Below are 25,889 nucleotides of genomic sequence, written 5' to 3'. Positions count from 1 at the left end.
TACTCTTCTAAATGTTTTAAGCCTCAGTATAATAAACAAAAATATGAGAATGCACACTCAGCTAACAAAAAATATGGAGTATTGACACTGCTTACTTGCGTTCTCAGGAGGCTGTGGAGCCACTTACTCATCTCTATCATTCAAATCTGGCTGCTGAATTCATGCTGAGCAGTCAAGGAAACACACCTGGACTCTTCCACTTGGGGCTGATTTGAAAGGCCAGACAGAAACTGTGATTCAACATGCAAAGACCATTTATCATGAGCAGGTTCCACACCACCTTGTGGTTACCTTCTGCTATACCTGCTACCAAAATTAAATTTCATTGTATTTGCCTCGTAGAGTAGCAGAGGATCCCCTCTGACCCTCTCCCTCATGATAAAATCCATCCAACACTCCACTGCAAACACCCTGCCCTTGCAAAGGGAACACAGCACGTGTTCTTCCAGCTGGGGCAGAGGAGAGAAACCTGGGAAAGAGAACAAAATCTTGGGATTTTAGGAAATGGAGGTGAAGGAAGAGCTAACAACAGACTCAAGAAGCAGAATTACTTCAGTGCCTTGCAACAGTTACACAGTCCCATGTAAAGCTGATGTCCTTGCAAGTCAAAAGATCTGTATGTGTGTGTATGATGTGTGTATATATATATATATATATATATAGAGAGAGAGAGAGAGAGAGAGAGAGAGATATAGTTTCACAAGGTTTTTCATTGTAACATTTGAAATGATGAATCAGATACCGTATTTCAAGTATTATTCATCTGTACAACTTAAGCTAACCCTGAGGAACCATTAAAGAAAAATATTTGTCAGGAAAAAATAACCCAGAATATATGATTCATCCACTTCTGAAACAATAAAATGGTTCACTATAACAAAAATAACTATATTGTAAATACTTCAAGTAAAATGTAAAAAAAACCAAATCCTAGCCAAATACAATGAAGAAAGCATGCCCTTAGAATAAAAACAAACCATTAAACGTGCATATGTGTGCCAATAACAAAACATCTTGCTGGAAAAAGGTAATTTTAGGAAACGCGTTAACACCACATCTGACGGAAATGATACTCTATTTTTTAGAGATTTAATGATCTTAGAACAACAAAGACCCACCTAAACTCTCAAATTTAACTATTCTTCTATTAAGCTGATAAATAGATATTTATTTCAACAGAAAGTGATGCATGTACTGCATACCTAAAAATGAAACAGATCTTGAACATCTTTCTGGAAAGCAGACAAGACACTGACCTTAAATCATGATAAAAGGGATCAGCTGAACAAAATCATGCATTTAATAACTTTATAATTGTCCAAAGCTCAAAGAAGTGTGAAAATGAGCAGTTTTTGGAAAACAAGTCCCATAGGAGAGGGGACTTCTCACTCTATCTATACAGACTTCTACAAGAAACTTCGAATTGCACATCTGCCTGTCTCTTGCTGGAGATACACCTACCCAGTACAGGTAATTTCTGGTCAAATTCTTTTATAGTCTCCTTTGTGTGTGTTTCATACATGCAGAGAGTGAAGATCAAAGTGTTTCACAACACTAGCAACTCAGTGTAAACAGAGCAGGATGTACTAAATCAACCCCCTGACACTGGAAGATGCTCTGGTGCAAATCCAGTGAGGACAAACTAAAATTAAAGGACTGCCCTCTTCTCTAGAGAAATATTAACAAAGAATGCAAGATCCATCACAGTGTACAAATGATGATTGCCATAGCTTGTAGCTTTCTCTGTCGCTTGATATTTAACATATTAACATTGACTAACTAAAGAAGATGAAATCTTTCATGCAATGAACTCATCAACAGCAGATAACACTTCTCAGAAAACTTGTCACTTCTGGAGTTGCATTAATTTTAATTCCAGAACTTTTGTGAAAATATGGTGTGTAAATGAGCCAAGGAACCTTAAAAACTACATAATTCAATTATAGTTAACAGCACGCTTTCTCACCCTTTTAAAGCAAGAAAATATTTGCATTAATGAAGTGACCAAGATATTCTTAGAATCAAAGGTCTTAAAAAACACTTCACTTAGGTTAGCTAAAAGCTGAAGAATTCCTTTTGTTCTACACATAAGGAGTAACCCTGATCTTATCTGCAAGCCTTTTTAGAATTATGTTCTGAATCACGGCCACTCAGAAGCGAGCCCTCAATTCCCTATTTCTTCAATATAGTATCAAGGTGATGAACATGTGGAGCAAAGGAACAGATGGGAGAAATTTTGGGGTGGGTGTTTTTTTCCTGTTTGTTTTTAAACTTTTGGCCTCTTTCCAACTGTAACCACTCACATTCTTTGCATGTTATGCATCTTGAGTTTTCATAAAGCCCCTCTGCTGTAGATAACCCCTTCTTCACAATAAAACAGATCACCAACAGAACATCACATGGTTACAGCATTCCCTGGTTACAAAGGCAAGGTCTGGAACAGGAGACTCTGGGCTGCCTCTGTGACCCTGGGTCACGTTCAGTGCTGCAGCACCAGAGTCCAGGTACCAACCAGTGCCTCGTCCTGAAAAAATCAGACTCCACCTGTTTCCCCGGACAGTTCCTTATTCCAAGTCAGTCCCTTCTCCACCCTTATGCAGCTTTTGTGCCCTGTGTATTCCATGTAGTGCCTGACTTCACACCAGGAGCTCACCAAGTTCAGCATTAAGAGGCAGAGCTCAGCTCCTCACTAAACCTGCACCAAGCCTTACCTGGCTGATACAGCCACACCTGCCATGTCCCTGTTTGACAGCGCTTCTGCCCCAGAATAAAGGATTCACAAGAACAAAGCATTTCTAGATGATGTGCAATGTATTTTTAATCCTTTTTGAAACTGGTTGAAGTTTAGCAGAATCTTCCCAAAATAAATTTGGTCTGATTTAGCTCCTCAGCATGAAAAATGTCTGTGTTAGCCGGCTGCTAACAGCACTGAGCAGTGTCTGATAATGGAAGTGCTAACTGGAGCTGGCATTATTAGCTCCAACTCAGTATTCCAAGTTCAGCCAGAGTTATAAATTCCACTGATGGCAAGTAAAAGGCCAAGATGTTCAGACAGACAAAGCAATTCCATGTTCAAATGATACAAAGAAGAAGCAAGTGCAAGCCCCAGAGCTCCCAGTCCTCAGAGTGCTGAAGGGACAAAGAAGCAATCCAAGGGTCAGGGTGACCAGGGACAATTTTTCTGTGCATTTACTGTTACTCCCCTGAAGTGACACAGGTGGCAGCAGGACAAGTGCATCTCCAGGCATGGACCACACTGCAAAGAACTGATGAAATGTGGAGAGTGAGGTTACTAAATTTCAGTAAACTTATGAAAAATATAGTTTTTTGAATTGGTCCAAAGTCCTGTCCAGTGTAGATGAAGTTACATTATGCTGATACACAGGAAATAGCTGACTGATTCTACAGGATGAACAATTCACCAGAGGAAAGAAACTTTCAGGAAAAATGATAAATATTGTAATGAGGAAATCCGAGGCACGTATTCACAATGCCACATTCACATCTCACAAATGAACAGAAATTTCTTCATGATCCCCTGGCCACAGAAGCAAGTGAGACACAGACAAATATAAATATATAGGCTCTCCCCCCAGGCAGAATTGCTGTTAGGGAGGGGAACCAAGAACTTTACTGTCGATCCTTGTAGATGGGACTACAGAACTTTTAACCTCCTTTTGCCCCCCTCATAACAGCTACTGAGAGAACACTGTGATCTGTGGGAACTGCTTGAGGAAGGGAGAGAAGACTACACAAATATTTTATGACAAGCCAGGCACGACGCACGTACTACTGAAAATTACTCTAAGTCATTTTTTCCTTAAAGACCTTCTCTTTTCCCGCGGCAGAAGAAAGCAGAAGCCAACATTTTAAATCATCTTACAACCCATTTCTTAGGAAGAAATCCCAAATATGAAGGATGTTCACAATAGGGCCACAGCGTTACACGACAGCAAAACTTCAAGATAAATCTTGTCCCCCTCACTTCAGTACAATCACAAAGATTTAAGCCCTTTAACTTTTAAACAAAAAGCTGATATCCAACTATTTAAGGCAAATCGGAATTATTGCATAGCACCTGGAATTTACAGACAGCCTTTGCTTCTTTAAGAAACCAGGGGCACTTCCCTTGTGCAGCAGCATTAAGAAACTTGAACAGAGGACAACAGCAGTTTTTCTCCATTCCAACATCCTTGACCAAGAGTTTATTATAACTGTGTGTGATATACCTATATATAGATATCTCACATATATACATTTGAAGATTCAATTCACCAACACTCTGCTCTTTACCAAGCATCCAGAATTGCTAGGTATACACTTAGAAATGCCACATACACAACCCACTGGAAATTATGAAAAATGGCACAAAAGTTTTTATCGTTGTTCACAAGCTTCAATTAACAAGAACCTTCTGCAAGAACAGTATGAAACATTTTTGAACTTTCTACTACAATCCTCTAAATAAAAGACCTAGAAAATTTCTGCTTTATCATGCATTATGCCCTTCTTTAAGTCTGGGCAATTTGTGTCATACACTGTGCACTCAGGCTTAAAGAAAGCAATAATTTTTTCATTTCATGCTTGGTACTGCTGAGCAAGTACTCTCCAGAAGATGTGAGGATGAGGTTGCTCACATCTATTTAAATGAAGTACTTAGCAGTGGGTATTTTGTGTCCTTTAAAATATATGTATTTGCATTATCAGGATAAAGAGAAATCTTTAGTATCTTCAGATTTCCACACTGACAGTGCAATCATTGAATCATTGCAGCCTGGCTCAGTGCTGAACTCAGCAACGTGACATGTACATTTCTTTACATTTTAGCCCAAGCACAGCAACTCAAATTTGTTTTCTGCTTCCACTATAAAGTGACACAAAACCTGGGAAACTTACAGTCCCTTCATGTCCCTGTGTCAGCTCTTGAACAACTGTACCCCACTCTGTCCTGTTTCACCTCTACAAATGTCCCCTTTTGCCTCTGAATGACACCACCAGCTCTATCCTATGAAATTTCTTATATCACACCTGATGCCACCCTTTATAAATTAAGACAGAAGAACTTTGCTGCTAAACAAAAAAGACAACACCTAAATATTACTACAACTAAGCACAATGCTATTACTCATCTAATCCTGCACACAGTCTCCTATACAGAGCTATAAACTATTTTATAATCCACCAGGGAAAATAATGGGAAGAATTTCTTCTCCAAAAAAATATTTATAGATACTATAAATAATTAATTTCAGAACAAGGTGAACATTTTCTGTTAAGAGTTGAATTGAAGGAGTATTTTTCATAAGGATACCTCAATCCTTGAGTATTGGTACAATTATGCTTGGTACAATTAATGCCATGAATTTCTAATCCCAGGCAGTTAAGCATGAATGCAATTCTATGAATTTTATTCAGACATGTTAAGTTCCTTTGCATGCTTAAGGATTTTTATTTCAATTTTTTTTAACCAGCCATGTCCATAAATATCTAACCCAGATACATCTTTCTGCCCTTACCAGTAATAAAATTAATTTTAGTATGTTTTACATTTTTTGCATAAAAATTACCTGCATTTACTAGATTGCCTTTTACCAAAATTAAACAACAAATTAGTAAGTACACTCCATCTACTTTCCTCATGTCCTACAACATGCACAAAGCAGGAGCTTTACCTATCATTTTAGAAGTGTTCAGCCTGGACTTTATCTGTCTCAGGAAAAAATCTCCAAGTTGACCCAAGTTCAGTAAATGCCTCTAAGTATTAACACAGATTCCACCTCCAATTAAATACAAGCACAACTGCATCTATAATTGAATTTATGTATGCATCTATATATAAACTCCAAATCAAATGGTTAAGCATGTTAAAAAGAAGCATCATGACAGATATAATTAGTTATTACTCCATTTAACTCCATCAGTAATGTTAAAATCTGGGTGAAGGCAGAATGAAAATGCCACCAAGAGCCTGTGGCTCTGTGAACCTGCCTGAAGCCACCACTCATTTACACATCAATTCACTACAGTCCTCTACCCGCAGAGAAAAAGGGGGATGACAAGAGATGAACCTTAATGTGAATGTATTCCTCAGCCCACTCCATCTGAAAGCACAGGATGGAGCAGAGGGACACGTACACCCCAAAAACTGATGCTGTGGGTTGGAAAGCTTTACTGTGGCATTGTCACTCTGATGTTTGTGGCAAGATGGCACCACACACGCTGATTTTAGTGTGAATGGCACAATCTGGGTACACAGTTTTACTGTGACCTGTAAATTACACAGCCTGGACATTCTCTGCATATTTGAAACAACTCAAATGAATTGGCTACAGAAAGGAAACATTGAAGCTGTTCCACTGACAATCCCACAGCCATGGAGTGACTCTCCTTTCCTCCAAGAAAACAAACCTTGTAACTTGGGTTAAATAAACACTGGCCAAGAGTCGTTCCACAAAATTACCAACAGGATACAGCCACAGAAACTCACATACTGCTACTTTTTCTTTCACTTTCAGAATTTGAAAATGTGAGTAACACTTAATCAAAAGCAATACGTGTTACTCACTTCTGGGGATATCAGCCCTCCTGGTCTGATCTGCCTGAGCAATAGCAAGAAAAAGTATTTTGAAGTGGAAAAAAAGCAATTCCCAAGAGTCTGTAGGATGCTAAAATACAGCTGATAGTGCAACACAAATATGGCATATGAGAGATAACTGATTACAAATCACCCCAACTGCATAGTCTCAGAAGGCCCAAAGCAGAACCATCATTTCTGTGGATTTAAGCTCAAAAGAAACAATGTTCATGGGCAGAAAGTCAAAAGATAGTGGATCTAAATCCCAGCTTCACTTGGTTTATCTTTTTTATGATCCTGAGCATGTCTATTCTCCATCCTGTATCAATCTCCCCCTTCAACTCAGATGATTATGCTTAGCCAGTTTTGTCCTGAGCTTTGTTATCGACAGATGAAGATTTCTTTAAGGTTACAAGCAATCTTATCTGTGCTTTCACTGGAAGTACTTAAAGATGAAGCAGCAAGAAAAAGTAAACAATTTTCTTCCTCAAACATATTACTGACAAATGTTCCTCAAGATTTTGATCCTCGTCCCAAAACAGGAGGTGCTTTGCTAACAGCAGACACACATGGCAGCTCCTTTTCCATGCACTGACATCACTGAGGTGAATCTTTCCCAGCTCTCAGGAGTCACTGAAATGATCTCAGCCCTGCACATGTGATAAGCATTTACATTTTATATATTAAAGCGAGCACATAACAGCCTGTGCAGTAATGCACTTGTGCCACTCAGCCAAGTCAGAAGCCAGCTCACATCATTGCTGTGAGGAGAGCAGGGAAGACACCCAGAGAAATCATCCACCCTTTTTTAAACACTGCAAGAAAGGTCTGGCCCAGTGGTGAGATGTCACTCTAAGTAAGATGGCAAAGCATGGAAGCACTTCAAAGGCCAGGAGATAAACCAGAACAAAACATTAAAAGCTGTCTTCTCTCAGGGATCTACCCATTCACCTTACAGACACAAAGACAAAATGTTTTCATCTGGGGTCTGATCAGATTTTTCAGTGTGATTAACAAAGAAAACAGAATATAATTTGTCACCACTAGATGAGTTTCTCAGCTTTGTTCAGCTATGCAGACAGACATTACGGAACAGTGTAAACTCTTTAAACTTCACTGAAAACTACATTTCTAAACATTACTTGCTAATATTCCACCCCCAGGATTTCTTTTATTTTTTTTCCCAGCAATAGCTTTAATTTTTTTAAACATTACCATTACGACTGCCTGCAGATTTCCCATATGTCTCCCACACATGCCCCATATGTTACCTACACATGTAAATCCCCTACTATCTTCTATGTGATGCTCTCCTGATTGTACAGCCACAGGTGAATAGTGGGGGTTTTTTTAACTGAATTTCATTCTTTTAATTGAAGTCCCCATATAACTTTTCCTACTACAACTTCCTCCCCCAAATCCTTTCTGCTCTCTGTTTTCCTTGCCATAACACCCCATTATGTACCCTTGAACACAGTTATCTAATTTTACACCCAGATGAATAAAACTTTTACTCATAAAAACAAACAGCTGAAACTGCTCCATACAGCTGTTCAGTTGTTTATTACAATTCTTTGGCATCTGTATGATCCACAACTGATTTATATGTATATAAATATCTATAACTATATACTGTGTATAGAAGAAAGCATATATTTACACACACACTTTGTACTTCGATGAAAATATTGAGGGCCAAGCAGCCATCAGTCCCTGTACATCTGATTACACATGTCTATTGACTTTGTTATGACTGCACCAGTTTAATCCACCTACTATGTAATTTATTGATTCAAATTTCTTAATGACACATGGCTTACAAAAACTAGTACTTAAGTCAAATATACCTTACATGAAGGAACCCCATTGTTTTATTGTTGACCAAAGCCTATCTAACTACAGGCTGCTGGTAGGAGAGGCAGTCCTGCCCCCTTTGCAGCTTCTCTGCATTTCTCTTCTTCAACACAAATAAGCATTTTTTTTCCTGGTAGGATTAGCTTTCAGCTCATCCCATAGCTACACACTTGCTGGAGTCAACACAAGGGAGGGCCCAAAAAGTGAAGCCAGGGACTACAAAGAGAAAAAAGAAACAGCACTCAGATTTTAAACTGACCTAAAATGGCACTATAGTTTCAGTCAACTATAAAACCACTGCCTTGCTACACAAAAATATAGGGAGCTACTTTATCAATTGATTAATCAGATGTCCCCACAATGAGGCTCTGCTATCCATAAACTTCAGTCCTGCTTCCACCATCACTGATGGAAAATTTAGGCTTCAGGTAAACCACTGTCTTCAACTGGATTTATTTAACACTTAGATTTATCCACTGCAAAAAGCAGGTTTGAACATTCCACATTATTTTACAAAGCTCAGGAATAGCCCAGCTTTTTCTAAATATTAAGTATGTTTCACAAGAAATATTATTAGCATTACAAACAGAGTTTCTATGGTCTGGTAAAACAGCAGCACTTTCTCCTTCAACACTATAACTTCACAGTACAGTCCCACCTTTGCACTGTGAGGGCTAAACAGACAGTAAAGCAGCAAGAGAGAAAAGACAGCACATGAGATGCTGATCCCTTTTCCACAACACAACACCCAGTGCTTTTATTTCCCTAATCACCAAACCCTGCAGGAAAGCTGGAAGCAGTAAGGAGGAAAAACAAATCTAACAACTCTTCAGGCCTATGTTTGATTCTGCACCAGCAAAACCCTTCCAGCTCATTCCAGTTTTATCCGTGGGATATTTATTACCACTTTTTCCAGACCAATGTAACTGTACTTGATGGCTATGTTAGTATCTTTACTTGTTAACAATTCTGAGACAAACACTACCTGCAACACATGAATTAAATAAACTTCTGCACTGAACCATTACTCAGTATATTCTAGTGCTCACAGAGTTTTGTGGACTTCAAACTGATTTTAGAAAGTAACTCCTTGATAAAAACAGCCTTGTGGGCTTCAGAGAGCTGTCATTGATCTCCTAAGTGAAAGCAGCCAAATGTAGCTATTTTAACACTAGACAATTCATGTATTAGGACATAAAATATTTACTGAAAACAATGGTCATTTCTCAGTTTTCTGAAGAATGAAAGAACAACACAATTCAACACAGGGGTGGAAGAAATCATAGCGTGTTCTGATTGTCAGTGCAGTGTATTTACAAATCTGCATATTCAACACATCACTGAGAAAAATCACACTAGGAATGGAAGGGGATGACTGGACTTGCAGCTTTTGTAGGACTCGGATGTACTCAGGATAGGACCAGATCAAATGGTGTTAAACTTTGAGAGTCAAAGAAATTTTCCTTACACTTCCTTGGACATTGTTATTATAAACTGCTATGATAAATATCGCAGAAGACCAGTGCAGTCCTAGACTTTCGCTAATTTAAATTACCCTGCCTGTATTTTAATCAGAAACAAGGATTTACACTTTCTGCTAGAAATATCATGAGAAGCCATGGCACTTGGATTTTAACAATTATCCAGACATTTTTTAGCCCAAGATTATGTGAATTGTATCAACATACATATCACTAAAGACCCAAGTGGTATTTAAAACAAATAGCTACACCTTGGAGCAAAAGAATAACCTTTTATAAGAAACATATAACACAGATGCACTGTAAACTAAATAAAAACTTACTAGAAGTATGCCACCACTGTGGTTTGTCTCTGTTGTGGAACCCAGACCTAAATAAACTGTTAAACACTTAGTGTAAAGGTATGCCAAACATTTCTCAGAACTTTCTTAAGGTCCTAACAAAGAGTCAACCTTTTTGCAAAATGAGGCCTAGGTTAAATATTTTATTTGGCTCCTCAAGATGGACTGAGAAGTTGGGCACTAGCTCCAGATCAGTTCTTGGACTCACATCAAACATTACCCTGTCATTTATCCAGTCAGTCAAAACAATGTTTTCCATCTAAACCTTTAATGTTTATGTCCTGAAAAACTGCTAATTGAATCCAGTTCTTGAAAACAATTTTTTTTTAATCTATACCATCTAATTTAGAGATAATGAACAGAAAAGATAAGTGTTGAACAATGATTGCAGAATTAATCCCAGAAACATTCAAGCCAAAACAGAAGACTGCTAGTATCATAGAGCCAAAGAAAATTAAGATTAAATAGCATTTGTCAGTTTGAGAATAAACTTTTAAAAACACTGGGTATACAGATTCTTTTAATTCCAAGCAGTTTCAGAACTCAAGAGTCCTCAAACTGCTTTTCCAATCAAAAAGGGTAATCAAAACCACACAGAACACTTAAAAGTATTCCTAGGCAAGAACTGACAACATGTTAGCTGAATTAATAAGATTCATTGTTTTCCTTAAACATGTAGAGCTTCCTTACAAATGACCTTAAGTGAAACAACTGCCCATTAGCTAAAGCAGAAAATACCTCAGGCTTTTCAACTGCAGAAACAGGCCAATGTTTCCTATAAGTTTCCAATAACAGAACTGGTACTCAGTGCCTGCCAGAGCTGCTAACCCTGGAACAGTCCTAAAATGACAATTTTGCCTTCATCCCATGCTCTGCACATTCCCTTCCTAAAATACAATATGACAAAAATCCAAAAAACAGAAGCATTTCTTAGAGTTGTACCTGCTTCATTTGGGGGCTGACCACAGTGTGTAAAACCACAGCCTGGTTCTGGTCACAATCACACTCCCCTCAACACACTGAGACTGTCACAGGCAGTTTCATTATATGCTTAATCCTCAATAAAAATAAAATATGAAACAAATTTGAACACAAAATACAGAGTTGAGAAAGACAACTCCCTAGACAGTATTTTCCATGCTTTTAAATAAGGCTACTGACCATTTTGAATGTTTCAAAGATAGGCAAGTGTGAGCATTCACTGCTCAGGGAAAGAAAGCATTAAAGCACTGCATCAATACAGCAATAACCTGAAGAGAAAGTTACAAAACACTCGGTAAAAACAAGGCAGCACTGTTGCATGCAGCAGTCCCAGCTATGCTCATTTTGGGAGTTTTATTTCCAAGTGTAATATAGAGACACCCACAAATCTCCATGAAAACTACATTACAAATCTAGTCTGAGTATTTCCAGAGTAAAACATAAGCAGATACATTTTACTTTTTCTGTAAAAATAACATAGTTGGAAAAATCAGTATGAAAACACCTCTCTTTATTAGGCATTAAACTGGAGATATTTCTCATGCACCTAAAGTATAAGAACTCTTTTAACATTTTTAAAAATATTTACTTCACAAGCTGCTTAGATATATGTGGAGATGAGTATTTACAGTGTAAAGCTATTCTTTTCTACCCGTTTACCTTCCTGGACTGATGCTACAGGACACACAGTATCATTTATGTGCTGGAGGACTTTACTTTAAAGAAAAAAGCTAGTTCCAAGTGTCTTGCATTTTTTTAAAGAAAGCTTCAGCAGAATTTTCAATATTTTTTCCCTCTAAACCTATTTACCTGGTATTTTATATGGAAAGGGCATAGTTTTAAGAATTTAAGACCAGATTCTTTTCCTTCCCAGCATGCAGGTGAACCGTTTTTATGGTATTTTAAAATATCAGAGGTCAAGTGGTCTTCTGGAGGAGGGCAGCACAAGGCACTTCACCCTAGAACTCTGAACAATCATAGAATCATGGAATATGCCGAGTTGGAAGGGACCCACCAGGATGATCGAGTCCAGTTCTTGGCCCCACACAGGACACCCCAAAATCCCTCCCTGTCCCTGAGAATGGTGTCCAAAGAGTTCCTGAGCTCTGGCAGCCTTGGGGCTGTGACCACTGCCCCGAGGAGCCTCTCCAGAGCTCAACAGTCCTAGCTGAAGAAATCGCTTAAAAACCCCAACAAAACAACAACAAGAAACAAACAAAGATATCAAAACAAAGAGCGTGACTGTTTCTTTCGAGTTTACACCGAGAAGACGAAGGGAAAATAAACATCAAAGTTGGGGTGCGGTGGCTGAAGTTCGCCCAGGCGGCTGAGGGGCCAGGGCCGGGCGGGCGGCGGAGCCCGGACACGCCGAGCCGGGGGCCGAGGGGAACCGAGGGGAGGGAAACCTCGCCCTCCCCTTCCCTGCGAGGCCTGAGGGGCCGCTCCAGCCCCAGGTTCAATCTCAACGACACCCGGAGGAGCCGCTCCCGCCCCCCGCCCGGCGAGCCCCGCGTCCCCGGCCCAGTCTCACCTGTCAGCCGCAGCTTGACGGGCCCGTTCCGCCGGGCCCCCGGGTTGGACATGGCCCCGGCCGGGGCTCCCCCGCCGCTGCTCCGCCAAGGGCTCGGGGGAGGCGCGAATGGAGCCGGGCCGGGCGCTCAGGGCAGCGGCGGCCGCCGGAGGAGGAGGAGGAGAAGGAGGAGAGGCCCGGATGTGCCCAGCGTCGCCATGAGCGGGGCCGGGGCCGCGGAGGAGGAGCGGAGCCTTCCCCGCTTCCCTCCGCTTCCCCGCCCCCGGGCCCGGGCCCGAGCCCGAGCACAACAAAGCCGGCACGGAGCCGCACGCACGGACGGTCTGGCGGCGGGCTGGGCTCGGCTCTGCTCGGTTCCTCTCCTCGGTTCCTCTCCTCTCGTCTCCTCTCCTCTCCCTCCGTCCCTCCCTCCTGCCCCGGGGAGGCCCTGCCCGCCCCCCGCGCCCCGCCTCGGGTCGGCCCCGGAGCCTGAGGGGACGCGGCGTCAGGTGGCGGCCGCGGCCGGGGCGCTCCGGACCGGGGAGGCCGGGGGAATGGCCATGTCTCGGGAGAGCTGGGGATCGGGAAGGATGGGGGGAATGGCCCTGTCCTGAGAGAACCTGGGGATTCTGAACGATGAGGGCAATGGCCATGGCCTGAGGAGAACTGGAGATCAGTAAGAATGCGGATGAATGGCCAAGGTGGAGAGGAGAGGATGACAGAGAAGTTGTGTGGAGAGTTGGGATGGGAACATCGAGGGTGCAAATGGGAAAAGACATGGCAGGAGAATTCAGAGCCAGGCTGAAATGTGTGGTCGCACACAGGAGTGCTGCTGATCCAGGACAGTATTCCCCATGGACAGGGTGTGACCGACCAGCCCTGGAAGCCATTAAACTTTGGACCAATTTGGTTCTTATCTGCACTGTGTAGAAATCAGCAGTTGGGTTCTGTGAACTGCCATTCACAGACTAATAATTAAAATTAAAAAAAAAAAAAAGCTTTGCATCTACACCACGTGGCCTAATTTAATTCCCACCCTGTGGGAAAGGTGACCCTTTCCAGAGTTTTCCCAGCTCTGCAACACATTTCCCATGAGGGGAGCTCCATCAAAGTCATGGGCAGCTTTCTGCAGGGTCAGAGGGGCCTCAAGGGTGAGAAAACCCCCCAGAAAAGCTACAAAGGTTGCCACAGTCAAGGTTACTTTAGAAGTCTGAGCTAATACATCACACACATACTCTTATTAACAACCTTACTAATACTTTGCTCGTTCGGTCATGTCACTGCTCTGGCTTCTTCCTGCTGAGGTAACCTGTGAACTATTATCACGTGCGTAGTCAGAGATGAGATCCAGCTATGGATCAGGACCCCAGCATGGGATGAGAAGATGACCTGTTCTTCACTGGTTCATCATGTGGCTTCTACACAGCCCAGCAGGTTCTGCAGTTGCATGGAGCTGAGCTGTAAACAAGCCTGGAGTGATCCCATCCTGACAGAGGCTCAGAGCTTGGGCCTCATTAATTCAAACCTGGGACATGCAACTGATTTTTTTTTCCACTGAAGGCCTTGGAAGTGCAATGTGATTCTCAAAGCTTTCCTTCCATAAAATGTGACTCCTACACTGTATGTGGCTTCCTCCAGGTGGAGATTTCCAATGCTTCCTGCAGTGGTACTGCAGTGGCACTGCTGTTCCAATGTCACTTCAACAGGGAGCAGAGGAGTCCTGGGATCCCTTCCTTGGCCAGGGCTGTGCCTGTCTCCTGTGCCATCACTGTTTAACACAAAATTAGCAAATGTTACACACCAGCCTCCTTCCCAGCGCAGGCAGAGCAGAAGAGAAAGCGTGGGTTCAGTGCTTCGCTTCAAAACAAGAGGATTTGAAACAATTAAAGTCTAAGTGGCATTTACTACAAAACATGGACACAATGTATCTATGGATTTATGGCTTTATATTGCAGTGAAATAGTTTAAAAGTTACTTTGTAATGATCAGGAAAATTTACATACACCCCAAAGACATTCTAGATGTCCTGATTCCTGCATTAAAAGAAAAAAAAATAAAATCAACATTTGTAACTGAAAGTCATACTATTAAAGTTCCAATTATTACAAATTCACAAAGGTCATTATTCTTTTTCTCAAACCAAGTATATAAAGCAAATGACTGATGGTTTGCAAATATTGCAACATTACCTGGCCACTGCTAAACTGAAAAGAAAAACAAAAATATAAAACTACTTTTCACATACTTAACATATTTCTAGATTATTTCCTAACATGATGGTTATTCATTTCTGGGGTCTTGCAGTGCGCTTTGGACCCAACATTCAATAATTCTGATATAATTTGACAAAAGTGTTTAATGTTATATTAAACATAGAATTCTTTCTACATGATCCTTTTCTAATGGATAACTAGTGTGTCAGACATTAATTGAAATGCCAATATTTTAAAAAACCCATTGGGATTAAATACAGTATTTCATTGTTCAGTAGTTATATGAACATTTTAATGCTTTCATTAAAAGTGTTTCTTAAAGGTCATGAAGCATGCTTGGTTTCAAACTGCTTTTCAGAAAGCAACTTGCTGAACTATAAATTTTTCTAAGATTTTTGGATATGCTGCTCACCTTTCAGTGAAAACACTGATACATTGCAAGTGTTAGAGCATTAACTGACAGTCTGTGCATTTGGGTCAGCATATAAAATGTACTGTCTGCTGCTGCTATGCATTTTTCTTTAATATGTGCCATATTGATTTTATTTACTTAATTTTTAAACCAAAATTATTTAAGCACTTTTACAAGTACATCCCAAATACATCAGTGACACATGGGGCAGACCTATTGTCGTGGTTTTAAACCAGCTACCCCATGACACCTATAGAGCAAGTGTGTATTTTACAGGGGGGGAAGAGGGGCTCCAGCTCCCATCAGCCTGGCAGAGCTGGGTCCCAGTTAGGTCAGGATCAGGTCCTCTCATGCCTAAGGTGGGGAGGATGACCTGGGTCAGGCTGCCCTCAGACACAGAGGCACCAGATGCCAAGTGCTGCTCCCTCCCTTCTCTCTTTTCCCAGGGGCACAAGGTCTGTGCCTTAGGTGTCCCACAGGTGTTTGTGTCCTATCTCCCAATTCTGTTGGGAAATGAGGATTTTTCACTCACTGTTCCCCTTCACTGAGTAGAATTGCCAGGCAGGATTTAAGCTGATCAGTTCCATGAGGGACCAGTGCAAGATCTGCAAGCAACAGATGGAGGGAAGCCTGGCAGAGCACCAGGAACTTCAGCAGTGTAGGGGACCAAAGATGCTGACAGTCCCTGATGGTTGAAAGTGCTGCTTTCCCAGCCAAGGAATCCCACCAGAATGTTATGATCCAGAGGTTCTTGGGCCACCACTCTCCCCCAAGTGTTTAAAGTATTCTCAGATTAACAGAACCGATGTCTCGCTGGTCCTGCTTTCAGTTTCAGAAGCCAAGAGTTTGCAGTAAATTGTGTCTTCATGCAGTTCCATCTCAGGAGAGATGATCTCAGGATCTATGCAGGGCTGATCCTGTGAGAGGGACAAGCAAATGTCATCAGAGCTGCTGACAAGAGCCCCATGCTCCACTGCAGGCTGTTATCACTGAACAACACATCCTTTCAAGATGAGCTCACTGGGATCCACAGGGACGGGAGTGCCTTGCATCACCCTGCAGATCATTTTGGATGACAGCCTTGCCGCTGGACTTGGGAATTCAGTCCAGCCTTCTTCAGCCAGAGCTTCACAGCTGAGCCACTCTCTAAAGGATTGGTGGAAATACGTAGAGAAGGGGCAAGGTCAGGTATCTTTAGGACACGAACAGGGTTGTTGACAAATCCACAAGGAGAAAATAATGTAATAGTTGGTATCATTATGATATCACATCACTGGGATTAGTGTCATGAGTGAAATTTTTGAAGAAGTATTTAGAAATATGAAAATTGCTTCTGTTCCATGGCTGCACAAAAAAGGGCTTTGATTTCTTGAATTTACCAAGAGGAAGAAGGAGAAGGTTTTGCTTTCACAGATAGTTCTCAAAGGATTTAGTGGTTCTGGACACTGGGAGATGTGTATAAACATCTTTAACCAAGTGGTGTTCTTTTTCAGAAGAGGATGGTTGTAGTTAATATTTCAGAGGTGAGGTACTCCCCATCTTTAGAAATGGTTAAGAGTATACTGGAAACTCATTCTCTGGCATGTGGAATGTGTTCAAAACAAATCAACATTTAAGAATTACATTGAATTTCTTTCTGTATATAGGTTTAATCACAGCACATTCCTTCAGCAATAATGAGAGCTGGCTGGTATTATATCACATTCTTCCCCAGCTTCTGTAATGATACCAAGAAAGCAAGAGAGCTCTGCCCCTATTATGATAGTTTTGTGAGTCAAAAGGTTAAAACTATTTTCCTGAGATAATTTTTAAAATAAAGATATTTTAAATTATCTAGATTGTATTTACTTCTACTAGTCATCATTTAGTAAATTTCCCAGAGCCTGACATGGTTGAATTATAGACACCACACCTAGAGATCATGGAGCTTAAGATGAGTTGATCAGTAGAGAATTACACCTTCATTTCTTCTTTCTCCATGATGTATTTCCATTGTATGTGCAGCTGATAAAGCTAAATGCCTGTTTTGCCATCTAATGGTGTAATTCTGAGAGATAAAGTTTACACCTTTAGATAGCAGATTACACCTAGGCAACCCCAAAATTTTTTAAATTTATCAGGTTTAATTTAATCTAGAAAAAGATGCATTTGAAATATTTATGAAAGTCTGTTCCCTTTCTTATCACATCAGTTTTGGTGTTTTTGGGTTTTTTTTTTTTAAAGCTCTGTTAATGTGGGAAAAAAAATTAGAAAAATGAAATTGTGAAGAATGATGAATGTTTCTACCAGCAGTTTTCTCTGTCTCTTTATTAATTTGCCTGATTAACTCATACCCTTTCACAGCATTCATCAACACCTTTGTTTGCAAAGGGCATTGTTCTCCTGGTCTGCCTCTTTGGTACAGATTTTTCTTCTAAATCTTCTCTAAGCCAATCATAACTTCTTACTGTAGCTAAAGTACTTCCTGAATTCATTGCAGATCCATCACATTTTTTGTCCTGTTCTTGAATAGAATTCTGTCCTCCATGAGGCTTTCTGTTACCTTCCCTGCTGCTCTTCTGTGCTAAAGGAGCAAACCCTACTGCAGTCATGTAGAAAAGCTTCTGCATTTCAGGAATAAAGATGAGGAACAGAAAATTTCACTTTGTACAAGATTCCTTTTTTCCCTCTGCAGAAAATGAAGATTATCAGACTGGAGGGTTATTTGTGTTGCTGCTGAATGGAACAAACTACATTAAAGCATTGAGATGCACATGCTTAAATATCTGGTTTTACCCTGTCTCTGTTGCTGCTCGGAGACAAAGAGAGTTAACCCAGCAGTGGAGGACAAACCTATCAGAGCTCTGGGATGAAGAAACATGTCTAGACAGGGGCTCTGGTTCTCACTAAGGCTCCCTTTGGCATGCAGAGACAATGTTTATGCAAGAGGTCAAGAATCAATCCATTTCTCAAGCTGGAGCTGGAGATGAAGCTTTTCAGGAGAAGAAACTAGGAAGGAAATCTCCACCCATGCACTGGCTACTGCGAAAGGGGACAGCAGCTTGGAGCAGAGACACCGTGGCCCTCTGAGACAGGATGTGTCTTGGGGAAATGATGTGTCTCTGAAGGGAAATGACTGCAGCTGTGGCTACAAAAAAAAATGCATGAGCTTCCATATCACAGGATTTTCCAGTGGTTAGTCACTAAGATAACTTCTAAGCCCATCCATCCAGAACAGATTAGTAACTGATGCACAGATATTCCATGCAGTTCTCTAGCCACGTTATTTCCTCATCATGTCCTGCAGGACAGCACTATCCTAACGTGACTTTAGCAGAAGAAGAAAAGGGAGATTTTAGACACAGGCATTGAACATGGAATAAATAGATGTGTTGCATTTTACTTCTAGACAGAGCCTGAAATCCACTTTCTGAGAGGGGTAAGTCTGTCATGAAAAACCATGCAAACCATGCCTGGGCAAAAGGCTGGAGGTGACACTCATGTGCCAGCCCAGCCCCTTGTCCAGCTCATGTCATCCCTGTTCTCCTCTGCAGCATGTGTCTCACAGCCCAGAACCCAGGGGCAGGTGCTGCACAGAATTTTAAGAGCCTAGCACACAGGGCAGAGCCCAGCTTCAGTCTCCAAGCACAGTGATGTGTCTTAGGCTTAAAATACATTCCCTGACTTGTCTTGATTCAAAATTAATGAGACTGTTGACTTGAAGTACAAAATCAGCCTCCAAAAGTCTTGGGCCAAAAAAAGGTCTGAAGAATATTTCCTTTATTATTCTTCCATGATTTCCACTTATTTTGCCATAGGACACAATCAATAACACAATTTTTTTCTCCAGACTCCTGGACAACTGGCTTTGTCAAGTGCTTTGAGAGCTACATCCTAAATATTCCAACTGAAATTACAGAGGTTTCCTGAAAAACTACGTTCCCTTGTGTAACTGCTCTGTGCATCTTTCTTGTGTTGTGTTGTGAATGAGGCAACTGTAGAATCTCATCTTTAGATTTCTCTGGCTGATACAAACCAGGTTTCTTGAAGACCTAACAGAAGAAGACAGTTGGAAGCAGTCTCCTCTGAGTGACATGCATCAAGAACTTAGTTTACTATTGTGCTGCAACATCTGTCTGCAGATAGTATCTGATTTAACTTGACACAGTGTGTATTGTCCCAGAGCTCAGACAAATAAAGTGTTTTGAGGAAGAATCTCAGCCCAATTAAGTATTTAAAGAGTTGATATACAGCACTGTTTTAACCAAGCCACATTATTTAGCCACTAAAGGAATATCAAACCTTCTCCAATCTTTTGTATTCCCTGTGACTCAGCAACAATTTGAGATAATTACTTTGTCATCTCAAAAGGTGAGCTGTAAATCTCCTATATTGCAAATCTCTGAGTTGTAATTATGGTGGTGATGCTGAGAGCAGGGTGCCACTGCCGGGGATGCCAGGAGCTGACTCAGTCCTGCTGCTACAAACTCACCCTCAGCCACTGGTGATCAGCAGTGATGCACTGGCAGGTGGTTGCCTTGTTAAGTCAGTCCTTGGTCTGCCCAGGTAACACCCAGCTTGCACCACAACCTCTGCTTAATGCTTTGGAAGAAGTAACAAATGTTCTGTGATGCATCTTCCAGCCATGCAGCCATGGCAAGCTCAGAAGCTTTCCTGGCTCTCCAAAAGCCCTGCAACGTTGTCTGATAAGCCTTAATAATTTGGCCTAATTAGCCACTTCTTACTTGCCATCATGACTTATCCAAATGTCCAGATATTAACGTTCCAAGCTGTACAGAATTCCACATGTCAGAGCTTATGAAGAGGTTTAAGAGGAGCAAGTTATCCCATTCTAACCTGTTGCAGGGACTATGGCTGTTAGAGACAAATGCAGCTACAGAGATGGGCAAGAGGCTGGCAGCAGGCTCCTCTCATGTTGGCAGGGAGAGCATCTTGGGGTAGTGTAAGCCACTTAAAACAGCCCCCACCTCATAGTTCTGATTATCTCTGTTTCCTCAAGCAAGAAGTTTTTCCATGTGTCTCACTCACTTCCAAAGAGTTCCATTCTAGAGACAAGATTAATTCCAGGAAATGCATCAAGTTATACCAATATTGTGCAGTCCTACAGGTAGCTGAATGTGCAAGGTTCAAACACAAAAATAGCTCACAAAGCCTTAACCCCATGGGATGATTATTTTCTGCCATAGGGAAGCAGGCACTAAGAGTCAGATTAGCTGTCTCAGGCTGTGCAAACCACATCTACTCACAGTTCTGGGAATTGCTGAAAGGAGCCTGGGCTGCCCAGCTTTGGGAAAACTCTGCTTTGTCTTACCTGAAGTCTGGAGACATTTATAAACATGGTATGTGAAGACTAAATCCATAAATTAGCTCAGTCATGACACAAAAGCATTTGCAGGTTCAATAACCTAACAATCCCTTTTTTAAAAAAGAAATCCTATTCTTAAAACCTTCTGAACTGCAGAAATACCTAACCTATCCACAGGCTGTACTGGCTTCTTTTGTGCTTTCTTTTAACAGAATCACCCTAAAGTCCACTGTGAAATCAATTTGAGAGGATTTAAAATACAGTTATCTCTAAAAATACCTCTAAAATATTTCATTTTAAAAGTTACAAAGCAAGGTTTTATGCCAGATAAGAACAGCACAGGTATTTAAGTAGGTTAGTGGGTCTAGTGAAGCGCTAAAAGTAACCTAAAGCAAAATCTGTCACCATGTGTCTTGAATCATTCCTTTATTCTACTTCTGAAACCCTTTAAAATAGAACTGGAGGAAAGATGGTTTTCTCCTTTTCTTTTTAGCACTAGAATTCAGGGGCAACATGTCTAATTAGGCAATGTGTCTAATGAAAGATGGGAGGGCTTGGCTCTTCAGTCAGATACAATCACCCTGCAAGCAGACACACCTAGCCCTTTTGTGCACATGTTCTCATTCACTGACTGCAAAATTCAGGATTTTTTGAGCAAATGTCATCTCTCATTTGTCCTGCAAAGCACTGCACATTTTGGTTGCTACAAACTTAAAAAACATTTGGATTATGTTGCTAGAAAGACATTATGTTCCAATTTTTGTCTAATACACAGTGGGCTGGCTATGAGGAAGTAAGCTTACATTTTAGTTAAAATGGTTTTTGTTGGGGTTTTTTATGTCATGTTTATTCCTGGGTTTTTGGGTTTTTTTTTTGTTTGTAGCTACAGCACACTGAATTCTGTTGACAGCTGCAAATCCACTGTGCAATACAGCAGATCAAATTTTCTATTCTGCAACAGGGTAGGATATCTGCATATGCTCTCAGTTGTACTGAGCAGAAAATTTTTTAAAGACAGTTTGGATGAAAGCTGTAGGAGTGGGCTAATGTGATTTTTCTTAAGTCATTTAAGATCACTTACTATTAAAATTATGTCTATTAAAAATGATGTCTCCATTGTCAGTTTCCCTCAATCCCCTCTGTTTTTCCTTTCTGAGTTAGTTTACATCTTGCAGAGTTGTTACCATTCCCCCTCTGCTTAAATTTTCTTTCCCTAATCCCTGTCTGGCCCCAGACTGCAGGTGTTGATATACACTTAAGTACAGATGGGGTAATAGCTTCAGTTTAAGGAACTACATAAAACAGTTCTTGTACACAGAAAAATTCCTGCTCTATTCAAATCAAGTTTGCAAAGCAGTTCTTCAGAAGTGGAATGTGGCTGTCCTGCTTCTCCCATCCCCCTGCCCTTATTTCCCTAGATTGGTAATGTTCTCTCTAAGTTACATGAACTGCAGCAATGGGGTTTTTTTAGCCATTAGAGGAAAGGAAATGACATATGGAGAGAATTCAAGTCCCTCCTCATTCCTAGAGAGTCTATCCAGAAAGTCAGTGTGCTGAGCTCCATCCAAGTGTCGTTTCCTGCTCAGAATTGGGAAGGGGAGCTGGAGGCAGGAGGAGAGATGGATACGTAACATTAAATTGCTGCTTCTGATTAACAGCACATTCTACACATGATTTCACAGTATTGCTTCGAACAGAACTGAGCCTCTACAGCCCAAATATGTGTAGCAAGCCACTGATGAAAGAGCTATTTTTACATCTGTTTCATATAGTGTGTAAAAATGAAGTGGTTGGGATGGTGGAAATATGCTTTGGAGATTACTGAAGATTTTCTGATAACTTTGTACCTCCGATCTTCCATATGCCCACAGAGCATTATTAATACTCCTTGTGGTACAGCTATTTTACCACTGTGAAGCTACACACAAAGCAATCTGTTACAGAGAAAAAATTAGGCAGCTTTCCATTATTTTATATATATATATAAATATATAAAGGTATGTATGACCCTGTGATTTTATACAGATACACAAAAATAAATAAATCAGGCCTTCAAAAGATGATCCCACAATTTTCATTGTACATTGCAATGCAAATTGAGAAAGAAATGAAATAAAGGAGAATGATTCCTCATTACACTGCCTCTTTTGTTGAACTCATAGTTGTGATCCAAACTCCCCCACAGTGAAGGCAGTGCCATTGATTTTGCTTTCAGTGTGCCAGTCAATTGAAACTTTGTTCCTGATATGTGATTTACACATCACTTCTGGAGCTGGCTCATTGTTTTATTCAGTTGATCAGCACAACATTTTAATGTGGTCAAGCGAGTTGTGCTTGGTAAGAATTAACAGGATTTTTCTCCATTCTACTTTCTTTTTTCTCTCCCCTCCTCATCCCTTTAAATCTCCACTTCCCTCCCACTAATGACACTCCCCAGGGCAGTGGGTGAACTGCAACCTGGAAAGAGGCCACGGCCCTTCCACAAAATCTTCTGGCTTCTGCAGAAGAGTGTCCATTTCCTGGAGCCAGTCTGAGACAGACAGTGCTCTGCAGTCAGGAACAGAACTGGAATCCAGTGACCCTTAATCCATAGGAAGTGCTACGAAACTCACAGCAAATCAATTCTCCCTCAGCTGTCCACAGGCTGAGTCTCTGCCCGCCTCGTGTCAGTGCCATTCCCTGGATCAGTGAGAAGGAAGTGTTTTACAAATACAACAGATAACTGGGCACACTTGGAGCAGGAGTGTTCTTGTGAATGGATTTTCATGAAATTTGCAGTTTCAGGGGGTGCACCCCTCCCAGCCTAAGGAGGGGGTCCCCTAATTCCCTCGGTCTTTTTTCCTAACATCCCTCTGAAGGCCAAAGGGTTAATGTATTTCCTGTTAGATTTTAAGTGGAAGTCCTAACATTTTCCTTCATGGGTCAAATATAACTAAACACAATTAACCTTCATTAATTACTTCTGTTTTGACTAACAGTACCTCTTCCCTAATTTTCACACTTTCTAAAGTTTAGACCTGTACTTGAATCTACATCATACCTTATCACAACAGAGATTCAATACTCCTGGGATAATCCTATATTCAGCAAAAGGATAACTGACCAGAGGTGCCATGGGTTAACTACAGGGACAGACATCAGGATTCCCAGGCTTCAGGTGAATTCTGCCAGCAACTTTGTGAATGTCTGTGGATAACTTTCTTGTGTCTCAGTTTGCTCTGCTGTAAAATAGATTTAGAAACAGAAGAGATCTGTGAAATAGTGTTGGGTAGCGAATTCCTTGTCCTGAAGAACTACAGCTGCTTCTTGCTGCTGATACACCACTGTGGTTCTGTGCAATTTAAATCATTCTGGATAGAGTAGCAGGAAGCAGCTTTGCTTAAGAGAGTATTTCACTCTAATTCACAGGAAAAGTAAAAATAGATTTCTACCAATTTAACCATTTCTAATTTTCCCACAGCTTAAGCAGTTTTTCCTGCAGGGAAAAGTGAACAGACACAGTACTGAACTGCAGGACTGCAAAGTTCCAGCTCTCCTTCCAGAGCCTGGAACACCAGGGAACAGCAAATGGAACAATCAGCCAGAGAGCATCTGCTGCCATCAGAATTTCAGAGGCAGTTATGTTTGCTGAGATCTCAGACTGCAATCTTGCCATCACTCCACAGATAAAATAGCATTAGCAACAACTGCATTCCAAGCCAGTTGATGTCAGCAGGGGTCTGTTATTGTTGCTCTCCATAGAGGAGTTGGCAGACTGACACACAGGCCACCAGACATTGATTCCAGCCCTTGTCCTGAATGAGGCATTTGACAAATAAAGAGGACAAGCTCTTAAATCTGACTGGGCCATGCATTAAAAAAAAAATAAAAAATCCCCCCTGCCAAAACCAAACCAAACACCAGGAGCAATAACAATTCTCTTCTTGCTTTTTGCTCCTACCGCTTTTTCGAAGCTAGAGACGCAGTCTCATGGGTGACTGTGATCCTAACCTCAGAAATAGTTTGCATTTTCTTAGAATAAGGAGTGACTCACCCCAGTCACTTACTCATAATCATTGTAGATTGTTGCTTGTGGAAATACATGCTGCCAACAGGGCTCACTGGTGGATAGGCTGAACACATTTTTCTTGGATCAAAACAAAGTCTCAGGCCCCAGAAAGTTAATTATTAAGCCACTGAGCTGTCAGACATCTGAAGATCTTGCAGCCTTCTATTATTAACTCAACATATTGGATAAAACTGAAACAAGTAATACAGAAAAAATTAAATAGGGATAATACTATTGAACAAGTGTTCTGCTATTTACTAATTATTAAATTTTCTATTTACAGAGATACAAAAGACAAGTTACTTGCATGTGTTGAAGAGCAATTAAAGGAGTTATGAAGTAACAGTACTTTAAAATTAAAGGGGCTTTTGAAAGGTTGTATCTTAAATTCGATATTTAACCTGGCTAAACACTTGGGAGTTAGCATACAGACGTTCTGTGTGACCACACAGAGTTCCCCAAAGCTGTAACTTGGTGTTTTATCGGGAAAATGGAGCAGATCCCACCTAAGTGTAGCCGGTGGGATTATCCCACCTCCGGCACCGCCCTCTGCCGGTCCCTGCGCTGCTCTACAGCGGTACAAACCCGGGACTGTGAGCCCGGGCAGCACGGCTCTGCCCCTGCGGACCATCAGACAGCAAATCTGGGGAAGGAACGACTCCTTCCTTAAAGCTGACTTCGGATAATTGCCTTTATAGAGGTTAATTCTTTCCATTCACTATGGTCACACAGAAAATCGTGATTTCCTAACTGATGCTTTTAGGTCAAGGGTGGAGGTTTGACAACAGAGCAAAGGACACAGGAGGCTTCACTACAGGTGCATAAAAGCCCTGTTTGGTTACTTTTCCTGCTCAGAAAAGTAAAGGCTCCAGCACTGCAAGGCAGGTTGTCCTTTCCCCTGTGCACAGGTTTACAATTCCAGACTGGGCCCAGGGGAGCTGTGGGACCTGTGGTGACATTGTTCTACCTTGGCACTGCCCACAGCTGCTTCCACAGGCCCTGGGTGCCACCTGCAGCCTCACCCTTCAGTCCAGGGGCAGGCAGGGCTGGGAACAGATCACAGGTACAGTTCATCTCTCAGAGACACCCAAAGAAAGGCTTAGTACATGCCACAGCTTTTTTGGAGTTAAAGAAAAACAGTTCAATTGGGACAGGCCAAAGTAGGAAGGT

At 41.2% G+C, this 25,889-nt stretch overlaps 1 protein-coding gene and 1 long non-coding RNA gene across 2 annotated transcripts in view; both read right to left on the bottom strand.

The window, feature by feature from the left end:
• SMURF2 (SMAD specific E3 ubiquitin protein ligase 2) overlaps window positions 1-13,172 on the bottom strand; it is a 60,007-nt gene extending 46,835 nt beyond the window's left edge. The window contains exon 1 of the mRNA XM_015645432.3: window positions 12,763-13,172. Within this exon, the coding sequence (XP_015500918.1) occupies window positions 12,763-12,814 (52 nt within the window). The 5' untranslated portion in view covers window positions 12,815-13,172. The remainder of the gene's footprint in view (window positions 1-12,762) is intronic.
• A 1,496-nt stretch (window positions 13,173-14,668) lies between these two features.
• LOC117245249 lies at window positions 14,669-24,010 on the bottom strand. Its single transcript, XR_004499736.1, has 2 exons — window positions 23,712-24,010; window positions 14,669-16,283 (listed from the first exon to the last, which is right to left on the bottom strand). It is a non-coding gene; the product is annotated as an uncharacterized LOC117245249 (long non-coding RNA).
• Between the last annotated feature and the right edge of the window lie 1,879 nt (window positions 24,011-25,889).

This window comes from Parus major, chromosome 18 (assembly GCF_001522545.3).
Source record: "Parus major isolate Abel chromosome 18, Parus_major1.1, whole genome shotgun sequence".
Lineage (NCBI taxonomy): Eukaryota > Metazoa > Chordata > Aves > Passeriformes > Paridae > Parus > Parus major.
Note: the sequence above shows the minus strand (reverse complement) of the source record. Positions and strands in the feature narration are given on the sequence as shown.